The following is a 13,722-nucleotide window of genomic DNA, read 5'->3' as shown; positions in this document are numbered from 1 at the left end:
CCATCGCGGCCAAAAAATATCTCGTTGCAACAGAGCTTTGAAGCAGGTCCCTCCTTAGATCAGTTTGTGAAAGTGTTGACTACCTGGATGTCAGCCATTTGAAATGAACCACCAGAAAGCTGAGGCTACCGTTAGTTCATCTTTGTTGCAGATCAGTGAGTACCCCTGCAGAAGAAGGAGAAGAACTATTCATTTAGCAAACTGTTAAGCTTTGACTGCCACCGCAGATAAAGAGCTATTCATCTGGTGAATTGTAGTTTCCTCTCAGTTTCAGGGCCACGCAATTGCTCCGCAATAATGTGTAATGTGAAGATTGACTACAGATGGCTGACGTAAATGTCATCTCAGGTTGTTTCTTCTGTCGCTGCCTTTTTTTTCTTCCCTCAGTAAAACAAGATAGGTGCTTTATGATGGGGTGGGTTAAGGTTTAATGACTTTCTCACAGTTAAACATTGAGAACCGCAGTAAGCCCATAACCTATCAACTGCTGCAGATCGAGGCGAACGCATACGGTGAGCAACCCGTCGCCGAGGCCCCCCAAGAAGAATCAAGGTAAGACAAGAGTTTTTTTTTAATTTTTTTTTTTAACATATCTAGGAGGGTTCATCTCGATCATCCAGGTGGTGAAATGTTGAATTCAAATCGAAGATGAGGATTTGGATTTGAATTTCCCTATGTCATTTCACCTCACATACATTTGCTTTAAAGTAACTTTCAAGATGGCTTAGTCAAAAATGTTCACATGGTTTGTGCACTGTAATGCTCGACAGCGGCTCTTGTGCTGTGCAAGCGAATCAGTTCATTTGCCTGTTACGTAATCTGGCTTCATTCCTTCGACAGACGCAAAGAATCTGCATGACAGTCGGCTTTGGGGTTTGCAGCAAACTGGAGGTTTATTAAGCAAAAAGAACTGAGGGCTTTTTTTAAAAAAATTTGATTCTTCCATCTGGCTGCGTAAAGCACACTGACTCACAGTCAGATCCTCTCAGATATACAAAACTATTCGGCGTTCAGACAACTTCACGTCAACACAACTTAATACACACTTGAGAAATATGCATCACATTGTAGGTATTGATTTAATTGACAGCAGTAGTTAGTCTTCTAACTTCAAATCAAACTTCCTGGCAGGGACCTTCACAAAGTAAACTCAGTATAGTGTTTGATAAGTAAGTAGCCTGGAGCCCTGTGTGTTGACAGGTATTGAAAAACACACCTTCTCAAACTTTAGCCTGTTAAGCAGTGAGGTTTTAAGGTGTCAGTGAAGGTGGATTTTGTTTTTAAAACCAGGGAATTAATCAGTGTAAACTGGGATTAGCCTTGTAATGCTGCCAATGGGGCTCCATATTCACTGTGACCTCTTGCCAACAGGTCGACTTCGTCAAGTCAACTTTCATTTATCTTACGACACTTTTCATTTGAAACACGTCTCGACCACACTCCCTAACTCATTTATTTAAAGACCCAACATTTTGAGGAGACAGTGGTGCCTTTGTGCAACACATATTTGGTTTAAGACAATAAAACTAAATACAAACCTCCCATCAGCCTCAGCTTTACCTTTAGTCCTCGTCTATTGTGAACGCTTCACTCAGAGAGAAATGTAGCCGGCAGTGGAGCTTAGTGTTTGAGTGACTAAGATCTTGATTTGGCTTAAGCTGTCTTCAAACTGATTGCGTGAACTTGCAGCCTGTAAGGCATGGCAAGTTTATTTGTATAGCACAGTTCAGACACAAGGCAACTCAAAGTGCTTTACAGGGGCACAGTGGCACCCCAAGGACATTTTCATAGGGGTGGCAAGATGGGGCCAGTGAAAATCTAAGGGTGGCACACTAAATCGGTCCTCTTTATGGCAAATCAGATTCACTTCCAGTCTGTAGCTGTGTATTGCATGCCCCTTGACTCTTTTTCATTGAAAAGACAGTATCTACCTAAAGTTTGAGAAACACACAAACATTTAAGAAAAACACACAAATGTTCCAAATAATTTCCAACAGAGCTTTATTTAGCGGCCACAAAACATACATCATCAAGAGGGAAGACTGAAGTGCCAGCAGGCGTAGCAGTAGGCAGAGTTCTATTACTGAGAGAATTCAAGGCATTTGTGTGCAGAGTAGCACTCGTTAGAAAAACACCATCCTCTGTCTCCTTGAAGAGTCCTAGGGGAAAATCCCAGCGTGGTTGTTTTGGGCCCCGGCTCTTGTTTGAGATAAATCTAGGATACAAGAGGAAAAAACTATTAGTCTAATTTTAAAATACTGGCCTGCAAACGTTTCCATTCAGACTATTCTTAATCTCAACAACTGGTAGAGGTGAATGAAAGGTTTTACATAATTACCATGAAATTTCCTCACTCACAACATATGTATATTAAAATACGCTGCAGCCTTCCATTTCATTATCATGGGCGCACAGTTAAATTCACCTGTTGGTCCTGGGCCAGGTTGAGTGGCTGAACTTGCTCAGCTGTTCCACACTTCCAGGTAAATCATCCGTCTCTGAGTCTCCGTCACGCTGCCTCTGGCTACATGGTCATCCACCTCCTCAAAGACTGCGTCTGCAGTCCCTCCTCTGTCGACTGAGTCATTTCTGTGCTCACTTTCTTATTCGACAAATAAAGAGTCTGCAGATTAACATGGCAGCCGTGCGCATCACGGTCAGCAGCACACACGCTGACTGACGTTGCTCCCAGACCAGGAGGCCAACGTCCGCTAACGTCACACTCTCTCCCAGCTGTGTGAAAACCGTTGACGTTTTAGCGTAACGTAAAAACAGCATTAACGTACTTACCGGTCACTGCCAGCGTTAGCCGTGTCCGTGGGGGCAGAGAGAGAAGATTCTGGCAGCAGAGAAGCTGGAGAGTCAGAATGTGTGAGGCGACCGAGCTGTGATAAAAGTTTACAAAATGTGGCTCCCAGAGTCATAGAGAGAAAGAGTTGTGACGCTCTTTGATGTCGCCGCCAGTTCTTCTATGGGACAGACAGCAGCGATTGCGTTATTTAAAGGTAAATGTTAAAAAAACAAAAAAAAACCCAAACAACTACCCACAAAACAAAACAAAACAAAACAAAACAAAACACACACACACACACACACACACACACACACCCAAGTAGTTTTTCAGCTGTTATTGCATTTTTGTTAATATCAGTTTTGCATTTTGAGAGGCAGGGTGACAACGAAAAGCTGTACATTGCTTACATGAGTTATATATTTTTTGGAGGGAAAGCAGTGGCGAACAGAAAAGGTCTTCAGTCTTGATTTAAAATTGGGGAGATTTGGAGCAGACCTGCAGTTTTTGGGGAGTTTGTTCCAGATATGTGGCGCATAATAAGTGACTCCGTGTTTAGGTCTGACTCTGGGGACTGACCGCAGACCTGTACCTGACGACCTCAGAGGTCTGGATGGTTCGTAACATGGCAGCGGATCAGAAATGTATTTCTGTCATAAAATAGCTAAATAAAAATACCGACACTGAACATTATGATGAAAAGTAAAGTGTTTTTATGTCCTGTTTTATAACAGCTACATGGATTTCTAGATTTATTTTATAAGGAGTACTCCACAATATAAATGCTCATGCTTCTGTTAAAAAAAAATAATTGTATATAGCCTTTTTGTGGCTCCAGAGGAAGTTGCGCAAACTCTGATAAACTGCCTCAAGTGATGTCACATGAGTCAGTGTTGATTTGATCCCGAGAAAGAGAAATAAATCTGGTGGTGTCGAGTAATAAATAAGCAGTGTTTCCAGACCTGCTGTCTGCTCTCATTTCTGCTTGAGGCTACATCGGCCGCAACTAGAATAACAAGGCAGAACCTCCATTGAAATGCCAGTTGTGTAGTTGCATTGTGTATATCCCTGGCTGCGCTATATCAATTTTTATCTCTTTTTTAAAAAAAACAAGTGATAATCTGATTGCAGTGGTTAATTGGTGTAGAACTATTTTAGCCATTTGATCTAAATTTTTGAATTATCTTGTCCAGTTTCCCCTGTGTTATTAAATAAAACTGCATGCATTAGCCATTACCAAGAGGAATTGCAACAGCTTTATGTAAGAGTCAATGAGTCACCAGCTAACCTTTACCTCCTTTGGTCTTTTGACCATTGTTGTTACTTACTTACTTCCATTTAATGTTTCTCACCTGTCAGCAAAGCTACAAAATGTTGTGCAACTTCCTGCTCCTAAATTGTAAGTCTTCAGACAGCAGGGTGGACTTGGACTCACCTCGCTCACACGCACTTCATCCCTCAAATGAATTTATAGTCCTGCTCTCTGGAGGACTTTCTGGACATCGATTGGCTTGATGGATTTGATTTGTAGAAGCTTTTTATGTACCTTGACATCTCAAGTGTAAGTTTGACCTGTCATGTGACGCATTATATTGCTAAAAATGTATTGACTCTGCGGACGATGCAATATTAACACAACATTTGAAACTGTATTGTGTGCCCTTTGATCGATGTGATGTGTAATGGGTTAACACTTGTCGTTGTTTGCTTCCGACTGAACAAATTACCTCCCTTTGCATTTGAATACTAACAATGCTTTTTTGTCTTGACAGGCATTAAAGTATTTATTATTCCCGAGCTACATAAATGGCAAAGAAGACAATATTTGTGGGTCTGGCGGTACTGCTGCTGGCAGCTGTCGGCACATTTGTGGGCGTCTTCTTCAGTGTGGGGAGAAAGACAGAGCCGAGTCAGCATGTGAACCTGAAGGCAGCTGTGGCAGCAGATGCTGGGCCGTGTTCGGAGGTCGGCAGGTGAGAGCCTCCAACGCAGAGTGTAAACGGACTTGCACGCCCTTGACTTTATTGCTCACAAAAATCCCTGTGATCCTGCATTGTTTTGGTTTATTTGTCTTTGCCAGTGCAGGGCCTTAAGATCTTATATTTAAAGGCTAATCCTCCACCTCTCTCCTCCCTTGGTGTGCTTTAATTAATTTTTACCACAGAGACCTACTGAAGAGAGGGGGGTCTGCAGTGGATGCCTCCATAGCTGCTTTACTGTGTGTTGGACTTGTGAACGCTCACAGTGCGGGCATCGGAGGAGGGCTTTTCTTCACCATCTACAACGCAGAAACAGGTACACCTTCGCTCACCCAAACATCACCAGCACCACCACCAAAGACTTCCATTGTTTCCCCACTGACACAACAAACCCCGTATCCTACATGCATTTCTTCATGTGTGACTCACACACAGGGCTGGTTGAAACCATTGATGCCAGGGAGACGGCACCACGCAATGCGACAGAGAACATGTTCGGGAACAGTACAGAATTATCCCAGAAAGGTAATGTTTAACCAGCGCTATCTCTCAGACATGGAAATGAGTGAAGGGAAGCTGTAGGTTACATTCTTATGAAAGCGACTGACCTTGTGATAGGGACAGAAGCCAGATTAGACTGTATATTTTCCGAGAGCTGAGACAGAATGTACACCCAGGAATTAAAAAAAAAAAGACAAAAACTTCAAATGACGTCTGTAATTTAAGCCTTTGTTTCCTTGGTTTCCATGGCTGGTAGGAGGGTTAGCTATCGCTGTACCAGGGGAGATCAGAGGCTATGAGATGGCACACAGACGACACGGCAAGCTGCCTTGGAGAGACTTGTTCCAGCCGAGCATTGAACTTGCAGAAAAAGGTTTCCCTGTGGGCAGGGCACTCGCCAAGGCTCTGTCCAGCAACAAGAACACCATCATCAAGGACCAAGCCTTATGGTGAGAGGTCTCCCCCCAACAAGAATCAACCCGTTCACCAGAGTAAATGATGAAACTTTAGGTTTCTTTATGTCGAATTTTCAATTTTAATGTTGTGACAACTTTGTCCTTAAAGAAAGCCTGTGATTTTCCAACTGAACCTAGCCAGACTGGTTAGGTCCAGACTGAAAACCACCTTTTTTTGGGTTGAATAACACAGCTGGAAAATGTCCAAATGTATCATTAAAACCACCTCTTCAGGGCCCCAAATTGTTCCCACATTTTGACAAGAATTACTTATTTTGATGCCACTACAACAACTGGAAAGTTGTCCTGATGTATCGTTAAAACTAGCTGGATCTGTTGCCACTAACAAGGCTGGAAAAGGTCTGATGTCCTGTTAAATATATCTGATTTTGGGCTGCAAATTGTCACAATGGCAGGTCAAAAATAGTTGTTTTGTATCGTAATAGTTTTGTTGCCGCTAACACAGCTGAAAATATCCTGATGTGTTGTCAAAGATACCCTGTTTCAGCTGCAAATTGTCCTGAAGTCTAGTCATGATCATAACTATTATTCTATAATTTCTTTTCCCTATATTTCAGTGAAGTGTATTGTGGGGGAAATGGTGACGTCCTAAAAGAAAATGACACCGTCACATATACCAAGCTTGCACAAACTTATAGGAAAATAGCCGAAGAGGGTCCTAATGCTTTCTACCAGGGAGAGCTAGCTCAGAAACTTGTAGCAGATATTCAGGCGGCAGGTAAGTACCTTTTCATTATTTATAGAAAAGCTGCTTTTCTCTGTGTTGAACTGAATGGACTCCTACTGTAAATAAGAGCTTCAACAAGTTTCTACTTCTGTCGTTTTTTTGTGTGACGTTGCAAAATGCATCCGTCTCTTTATTCTAGACTTTATTTTAATATCCAAGCAGATTAGAATGTGTTTTCTGTGCCCACGAATTTGTGTCACAGTAATGAAGCACATTACCATTATTATCGTTATCACCACTACCGTTACCATTTAAAGTCATTTGCTAAAAAGACTTGAGGACATACAGCATCACATTATATACCAACATGCACCTCTCTCTGCACATCCAATTTTCATGATAAGGAGGATTTGTATTTCTGCCCAAGTGTGCATTCACAGTGTGTGTCAATCCGTGTTCAGGCGGTATCATCACAATGGAGGATCTGAAGGATTATGTGCCTGTCTTGGATGAGAACCCTTTAAGGGTGAATGTGGGGGAGTACACCATGGCTGTTCCCAATGCCCCCGCTAGCGGCCCTGTGCTCTCGCTGATATTAAACATCTTGAATGGTAAGCCTTGATGCTTTGTCCAAAAAACAGCCTGAGTGGGAGAGAATGTGCTTTAATGTGAGCTGCCTTCACTTTGCCAGTCCCTCTCCACTGTGAGCAGCATGCTGATCTGCTCGACAGTAAATCTGCTCTTAAAATAAAAAAAGCTTGGCGGACTTGAAGTTACCTAAGACTGTCTTGAACTACTTTGTGAAACATTGCTCCACATTTGTAATGTCGACATATAATTGTATATGACTGCAACAGATATCATTTAGAAACACATTTTTAGAATGTAAAAAAGTAATGTTCACATTGTTGGGCAATTCTCAATTAAAAGCAGCTTTAAATGAACAGTTATTTTGAAACACTTTACACAAATTAACCAAGTACTTTTTAGGTTGTATGTTGAGCAGTGTAGCAGTGTCACCGATGATAAGTCATTTGGTTGGTTGGTGGAAAGTTGTTCGATCCACCACTCTGGTCAAGATTTAAATAGCTCCACATTTAATACATTGATTGCCACATTGAAAGGATACTTTGGTTTACGATCAAATGAGTGCAGAATACTGACGTTCCCAGTTTGATACGGTAAACCTCACTTGCCTTTACCCAGTGCTCGTCACTCCAGGTCCTCAGGCCCTCCAGCCCTGCCTGTTTTAGATGTTTTCCTGATCTGACACACCTGAATCAAATGAATGGGTCGCTTTCAGACTCCACCAGATTGAATCTCTCGAATCTAGCTCGTCTGTTCTGGGAACTCATTTCATCCAAGTACTCATTCAGATCTATACTTATTTTTATTGGGAACATTTCCAGATGCTGCCTTATAAAGTCATAAAGTAACAAATCATGTAACCAATAGAAAGTTGGCATTGAACTCACTCCAGTTTAGAGATTAAGTTAAACCCACAGAGGGGAACAACTCCTCTTGTTTGAAGTAATTAAGACCCAAAGATAATTGAAAAGAAAGTACGCAGTCAGAGTCCGAGCAGCAAAGGTCATGAACATGTTGCTAATCAAATCACTGCAACCTCTGTCCATCATCATTTTCATCATGTGACCATCCATCACTCCTGATTTAACTCTCATTGGAGGAAATCCAAACCGTGCACAGTGAAGACATTCTCTCTACTACTTTCAAGGACAGTCACGGTGTCAGCCTCTGAGGATTACATGAGAAACTTCCTTCCAAATTAAGTTATCTCTCTGAACCTTTCCTTTCCTTTTCTTTCCTTTCCTCTGACTGGCCACCCACTCACTGTGTCGCCTCACACACTAACATTAATCTCACCAATTTACCTCTAATTGGACACAGTTGAGTGGTGGAGGCTTCATGCAGACATTTCAGCGACTGTCCAAAACTTTCATCCCGCTGATTTACTGTGACTCCTGCCTGTGTCCGAGAGCTGAAACCCATCAAACCAGAACTCTCCAGTTCTCTCACCCTTCCTCTTGATTCCCACTGTGGCTGTCAGGCTTAAAACCCATGGTCCGGTCATGGCAGCTTTAAAACTGAATAAAAACAGGAACTGGCTGGGTCAGGTCTACTTTAACTGTCTTCTACCTGAACAGCAACCTGAATGTAGACGGAAGAGCAAGGCCTGCGATTTAAATAAAGTTGCTGATCATTGTTATGTTTCCTACAGGCTACAAGTTCAACTCAGACAGCATGGCGAGCACGGAGAAGAAGATCCTGACCTACCATCGCATTGTGGAGGCTTATCGTTTTGCTTATGCAAAGAGGACCTTACTCGGAGACCCAAAGTTTCTCAACATCACCGATGTAAGGCCATGGTCTCTGCTGAAAACAAACAGTGAAAGCATTGGTTTTAATATCACACTATTTCTGTGCTACCTACCCTGAGGCAAAAACGGCAGATCCTCTTGTAAGTAGGGAAATCAAATGTACCCAGCCTTAGTCTTCATTCGGCGCCCAGAGCTCCTGCGCAAGATACACAGAGAGGGGGACACACAGAACAAAAAATGTCCAACAATCCAAACTCTAAAAATAGGAAATGTGAGAACTAAAGGGAACTAAACTGTAATCCAGAAACAGAGGACAAACCATAAAGGACAAAGAGAGGGAGAGGTAAGCAAAACATGACACATGAGTAGAGAAATACAGAATAAAACAGGAAGTAACTAAACCTAAAGCCCAAAACATGACTGACAGAGGCCCTATTCTTTCTCTTACAAGTTGGTATTCCATTGAAAATGATTTTGAAGCTGTTATTGTAAGTTAAAAAGTCATAAAATGTTGCTTAAGTGTCAGAAAATCACTCAGTTGTACCTTTTAGCACACAGAGTGGATGTTAAGATAGTCTGTAAGGATAATGGATACTTAGAGTTAGTTAGATATCAAAAAAGTGTCAGTGAACATGATGCAGATACATTTACTGTCAGCATTTTCCAATCTGGCAGATTTGGAATTAACAGATTATGGTGATAATTAACTTGTTCCTCATAGGGAAATCAGTAACCTTGTAGAGCAAACACCTCAATTATAACATGCAATAAAGTTGACAAATCATTCATCCTCTTCTACTTGTCACCATAGTCATGAGCTGGGTCACCTTCAGACAACGTAAAGACAAAATTAAAAGCATGCACACTTTGCCTGTCTTAGATTAATAGAAACAATTGTAAAATTCAAAACTTAATGTATTAAACTAAACTGAAATATCTGGCACGTAACTTAATTTCACGTCCCCATTTCTCTTCCAAAGCTCATCCAGAACATGACATCCAGTTTCTTTGCTGATACCCTCCGAGGAAAGATCACAGATGACACCACACATCACATGAACTACTACGAGCCGGAGTTCTACCTGCCCGAAAACTACGGCACCTCACACATCTCGGTCGTAGCAGAAGATGGAAGCGCTGTGTCCGCCACCAGCACCATCAACCGATAGTATGGGCCTCCCTCTTGACCAAGACAAATACCAATGTTAGTTAACCCTACTTTACCAGTGGTGCCCTTGATATCTCAACGGTCACTTTTGTCCCGCAGTTTTGGCTCCAAAGTCATGTCGGGATCAACGGGGATTATTCTCAACAACGAGATGGACGACTTCAGCTCCCCGCTCATCACAAACAGCTTTGGAGTGCCTCCTTCACCCAACAATTTCATCAGGCCTGGTGAGATTGAGACCGGCACACACACTCACACACCGTAACACGCATAAGACTTTCTCAAAAGTGGTACATCTGTAGTATAAATTGGCTGTTCAATGGGAGGCTGATTGAAGGTCAAGCTGATGTCAACCTGACCTTCTTGACACTGTGCACCGGCTTTTAAATAATGTTTTTTTTTGTGCGGTCATACTTGAAATGTCTTCACCTCCACTGAAAGGTTTCATCCTTAGCTTTACAACACTGACTCATCGAGTGGAGATAAGGTTACATTTTCTGATGGAAAACAGACCATTTACTGTCAAAGTGAAAACAGACCTGCACAAAGCGTAATTAGCTCGATTGCATGCAACAGTTCAACATAAAAACAACGAACAATAGTAGAGAATAGATCAAATTGATCTTGTAAATGTGTTGCAGACAAAATATAATGTCAATGCAGTACCTACAGGCTTATGTCTCAAATTTTACCAGGGAAAGACAAGTAATGAACTTCACACTTGATGCGAAGACAAGGCTTTTTTCCACACACAAATTACATCACCACAAAAAGGCAATAATTGTTTCGCTCGATCTACATGTTACCACACATGTAAAAGTTGAATCTCCTTTGTTTTAATGTCGTGAGATAACATACCATTAAAAACTTGTGCTACTTTAATGACATACTCTTGTTTTATTAGACCTTGTTAACAGAAGCTACCACTATTTTTCTCTGAAAGGAAAAAGGCCAATGTCTTCCATGTGTCCAGCGATCATCTTCGATAAAAATCACAAAATTAAGATGGTGGTCGGAGGCTCGGGAGGAACAAAGATCACCACTTCTGTCGCTCAGGTGAGACCCAGCTGCAGCCAGAAGCTGTAACCATTTGTAAAAATTCATGAGATCTGCTGTTGTTAAGAGTGATTCCTGGAATTGTCATGTTTGCTCTTTCTCAGGTGATTCTGAATGCGCTGTTCTTCGACTTCGATTTAAAGAAATCCGTGTCAGACGCAAGAGTCCACAACCAGCTGAGTCCCAACACAACTGTAGCAGAGCCTGACTTTGACAGAGTGAGTGTCACAAGCAGCAAACAATGCTGATATATGTGACTAATAGCAGGGTCGGTGCGGCGTGTAGGGAGACAATCAGTCAACCAAAAGTCCAGCCAGCACTGACACTTGCATACCTCAGTCATAACTGCCACCAGGGAGACTGCTCATTATATTCACCTTCAGGGGTGTGTCCAAAGAAACAAAGAGAAAAACATTTCAGCACCGTTGTGGTAATGGTCTAATTTGTGGTCTGGCCAGAAATGGGCGTATCAAAGTATACAGTATGTGGGAGCCACTGATCAAACAATAAAAGAAAATAATGGCTTATTTTGTGAATAAAACTGCTTGTAAGGTTCCCTCTCTGCAAATGTTATAAATAAATCGTTGAGGGGAACAGAAGAGGAAACCACATCCACATTCCTGCAGGCTACACATACATACACTGTTTTCTGAACTTAGACGCTGGAGAACCAACCCTTGATTTGATCATTATAGATGGGGATGTAAAATCATTTGCTGCTCCAAAGGCAATAAACACGATCCTCACTTTGTTTTCTGGCACACTCGGTTTGAGCTCCTGTTCGTACTTGTTAGTGATGCTTCAGTATAAACTTGTTTTGGATGTTTTCACTCAATGAAGCATGGATTTGGCATCCGATTGATTGCACTTTGAGTGGCACATCACAAGTTAGGTGTTTTCTTGCGTATTGAGGGAGATGTTCTCACAGTTTAATACAATGTAAATTCTAAACATGGGCGTCATTCAACTTTTTCCGCACTGCAACAGGGTGATAAACAAGTTTTGTTTTAAAGCAAACATGGCATCATTGATCCATGCTACCTGATCAAAAGATTTTACAGCATGCCACACCTGTTCAGTTTTCCTTGGATGGCAGCATACAAAAGTCATACTTGAGTAAAAGTAAAGATATTATCTTAAAGGAGACCTATTATACTTTTCTTCCCCTTTCCTTCAGTGTTTTGTATGTTATTGTGCATGTGAAAGATCTTTAAAGTCAAAGTTATAGAATCCACACTGACAGAAGCTCACAAAACCTCACAATTGCAGTAATAGAGTAAATGTAGGCCTACTTAGTTACATTTCATCACTGCTGCACAGAATCGACATGTTCTACTATTCCTGCTTACAGAACATCCTGGATGGTTTGGCATCTAAGAACCACGAGACGGAGTTCCTCACATCAACAGGAGCTGTGGTGCAGGCGGTGGTTCGACACGATGACGGACTCCACGCTCAGTCGGACCCTCGCAAGTGGGGGTACGCCGCTGGGTACTGAGTTCATAAACACACCACTGATTATGCAGGGAGTCTGTAGCTGTGTGAACCTTGACACCAGCGGAACAAGCTGAGCGATTAGAGGCTTGATAAAGAACCAGGAACTGTCCTGGCTGTCAATCTTTTCCTCATTAGGTGAGAATAATATTAATTCGCTTCACGATGCGGAACTCAGATAGAAGAGCATTGACTTATTGTCCGTTATGACCTCGAAAACAAAGCGCCTCAGACTGAAATTAATTCTGAATATTGACTCTCATGGGAAACACATTTATATATATCACGTTTTATGTCAAACAGGGGTACGTGTGTTCTAATCATCATTTTCACTGCCGAGGCACAGCATGTTATTCACTTTGTCATACGTCATAAATGTGTACAAAGCCTAACTATTTATGAAGCACTTTTGTAAATCATTAGCAGTGTAGAGCTGTCTGCTGTTGTTCATTGAAGACATGATGTGATGCCTACAGTACTGTCTAACAACTAAACTCTAAATTAAGGACACATTCACTGAAAGAAATCGACCAAAACTAACAGAGAGACCTCAAGCTTCAACTTTCAGTTATTTTTAGAATAACATAAAAACATTTTGTTTTTATGAGGTGACAGCAAACACACTGACAGAGCAGGAACGCGCCGCTGTCAAATTAAAGGTTTATAACACCTCAGGGTCAAGCAGTCCTTAATAACTTACCGTAATTTCCCACAACCCAGAGTGCAATGGCCTATAATGACCCCATAACAACATTACAGCTGTTGCTGCTGGCTGTCACCGCTGGGATTCAGGGCTCTTATTTTCTCAGCTGGAATGTAAATGTGTTACATGATTAGCGAGATGTATAAACGTGTAAATTTATAAGGCCTTACGCTGCTGCACTGATTTGTGTGTGATTGTAACAGTGTTATGATGGAAGTGATTTAACATTCAGAGCACTCATCATGTTATTGTATACCACATATATTTATTTTAAAGTAAATGAAGGACAATCTCAGTGTGAATGGATCTCTTATTTGGTCATTTCAAATAGGAATGTTTTTTTTAATTGCTTTTATGAAATTAGTAATGTAGATATTGTAGATGTTTCGGTTTTCAAAATAAACACTTGAAATAAACATTCAGATGATATTAAGAACAGACTGTATAAGCGTTCTGTGTCTGAGCTCTGGAGCGTTTACCTGAACAGAACAGAAGCTTTATCGGCTACTTACCGTCTGTTGACCTAATGGTGGTTTGACTGACAGATT

General features: G+C 41.5%; 2 protein-coding genes across 8 annotated transcripts in view; one reads left to right on the top strand and one right to left on the bottom strand.

Annotated features, from left to right (window-relative positions):
• The window catches only part of lrrc75bb (leucine rich repeat containing 75Bb), a 40,225-nt gene extending 37,220 nt beyond the window's left edge, over nucleotides 1-3,005 (bottom strand). For 4 of the 7 annotated variants that reach the window (XM_037116622.1, XM_037116623.1, XM_037116625.1 and 1 more), the window contains exons 1-2: nucleotides 2,791-3,005; nucleotides 84-165 (exon numbers count right to left, since the gene is read on the bottom strand). The gene's annotated coding sequence lies outside the window, so the exon portion shown is untranslated. Of the gene's footprint in view, nucleotides 1-83; nucleotides 166-1,984; nucleotides 2,216-2,425; nucleotides 2,603-2,790 lie in introns of those variants that run through there. The other 3 variants (XR_005078037.1, XR_005078038.1, XM_037116626.1) reach the window with 3 other exon arrangements.
• Nucleotides 409-13,482, top strand: ggt1b (gamma-glutamyltransferase 1b). The gene is made up of 13 exons (XM_037116620.1): nucleotides 409-552; nucleotides 4,564-4,764; nucleotides 4,956-5,086; nucleotides 5,206-5,295; nucleotides 5,528-5,720; nucleotides 6,305-6,465; nucleotides 6,876-7,025; nucleotides 8,654-8,790; nucleotides 9,734-9,921; nucleotides 10,021-10,148; nucleotides 10,865-10,977; nucleotides 11,082-11,195; nucleotides 12,329-13,482. Exons 2-13 carry the CDS (start codon nucleotides 4,598-4,600, stop codon nucleotides 12,473-12,475), a joined length of 1,719 nt encoding a protein of 572 aa, XP_036972515.1. The 5' UTR covers nucleotides 409-552; nucleotides 4,564-4,597; the 3' UTR covers nucleotides 12,476-13,482.
• Nucleotides 13,483-13,722: the final 240 nt, after the last annotated feature.

Source organism: Acanthopagrus latus, chromosome 12, assembly GCF_904848185.1.
Source record: "Acanthopagrus latus isolate v.2019 chromosome 12, fAcaLat1.1, whole genome shotgun sequence".
Lineage (NCBI taxonomy): Eukaryota > Metazoa > Chordata > Actinopteri > Spariformes > Sparidae > Acanthopagrus > Acanthopagrus latus.
The sequence above is the reverse complement of the archived record's forward strand: the minus strand, read 5'-3'. Positions and strand labels throughout refer to the sequence as shown.

Coding starts and splice junctions, on each gene's coding strand:
- ggt1b (XM_037116620.1), top strand. CDS start 4,598: ATGGCAAAGAAGACAATATTTGTGGGTCTGGCGGTACTGCTGCTGGCA. Junction 5,087..5,205: donor CATCTACAACGCAGAAACAG/GTACACCTTCGC, acceptor ACTCACACACAG/GGCTGGTTGAAACCATTGAT. Junction 8,791..9,733: donor AGTTTCTCAACATCACCGAT/GTAAGGCCATGG, acceptor TCTCTTCCAAAG/CTCATCCAGAACATGACATC.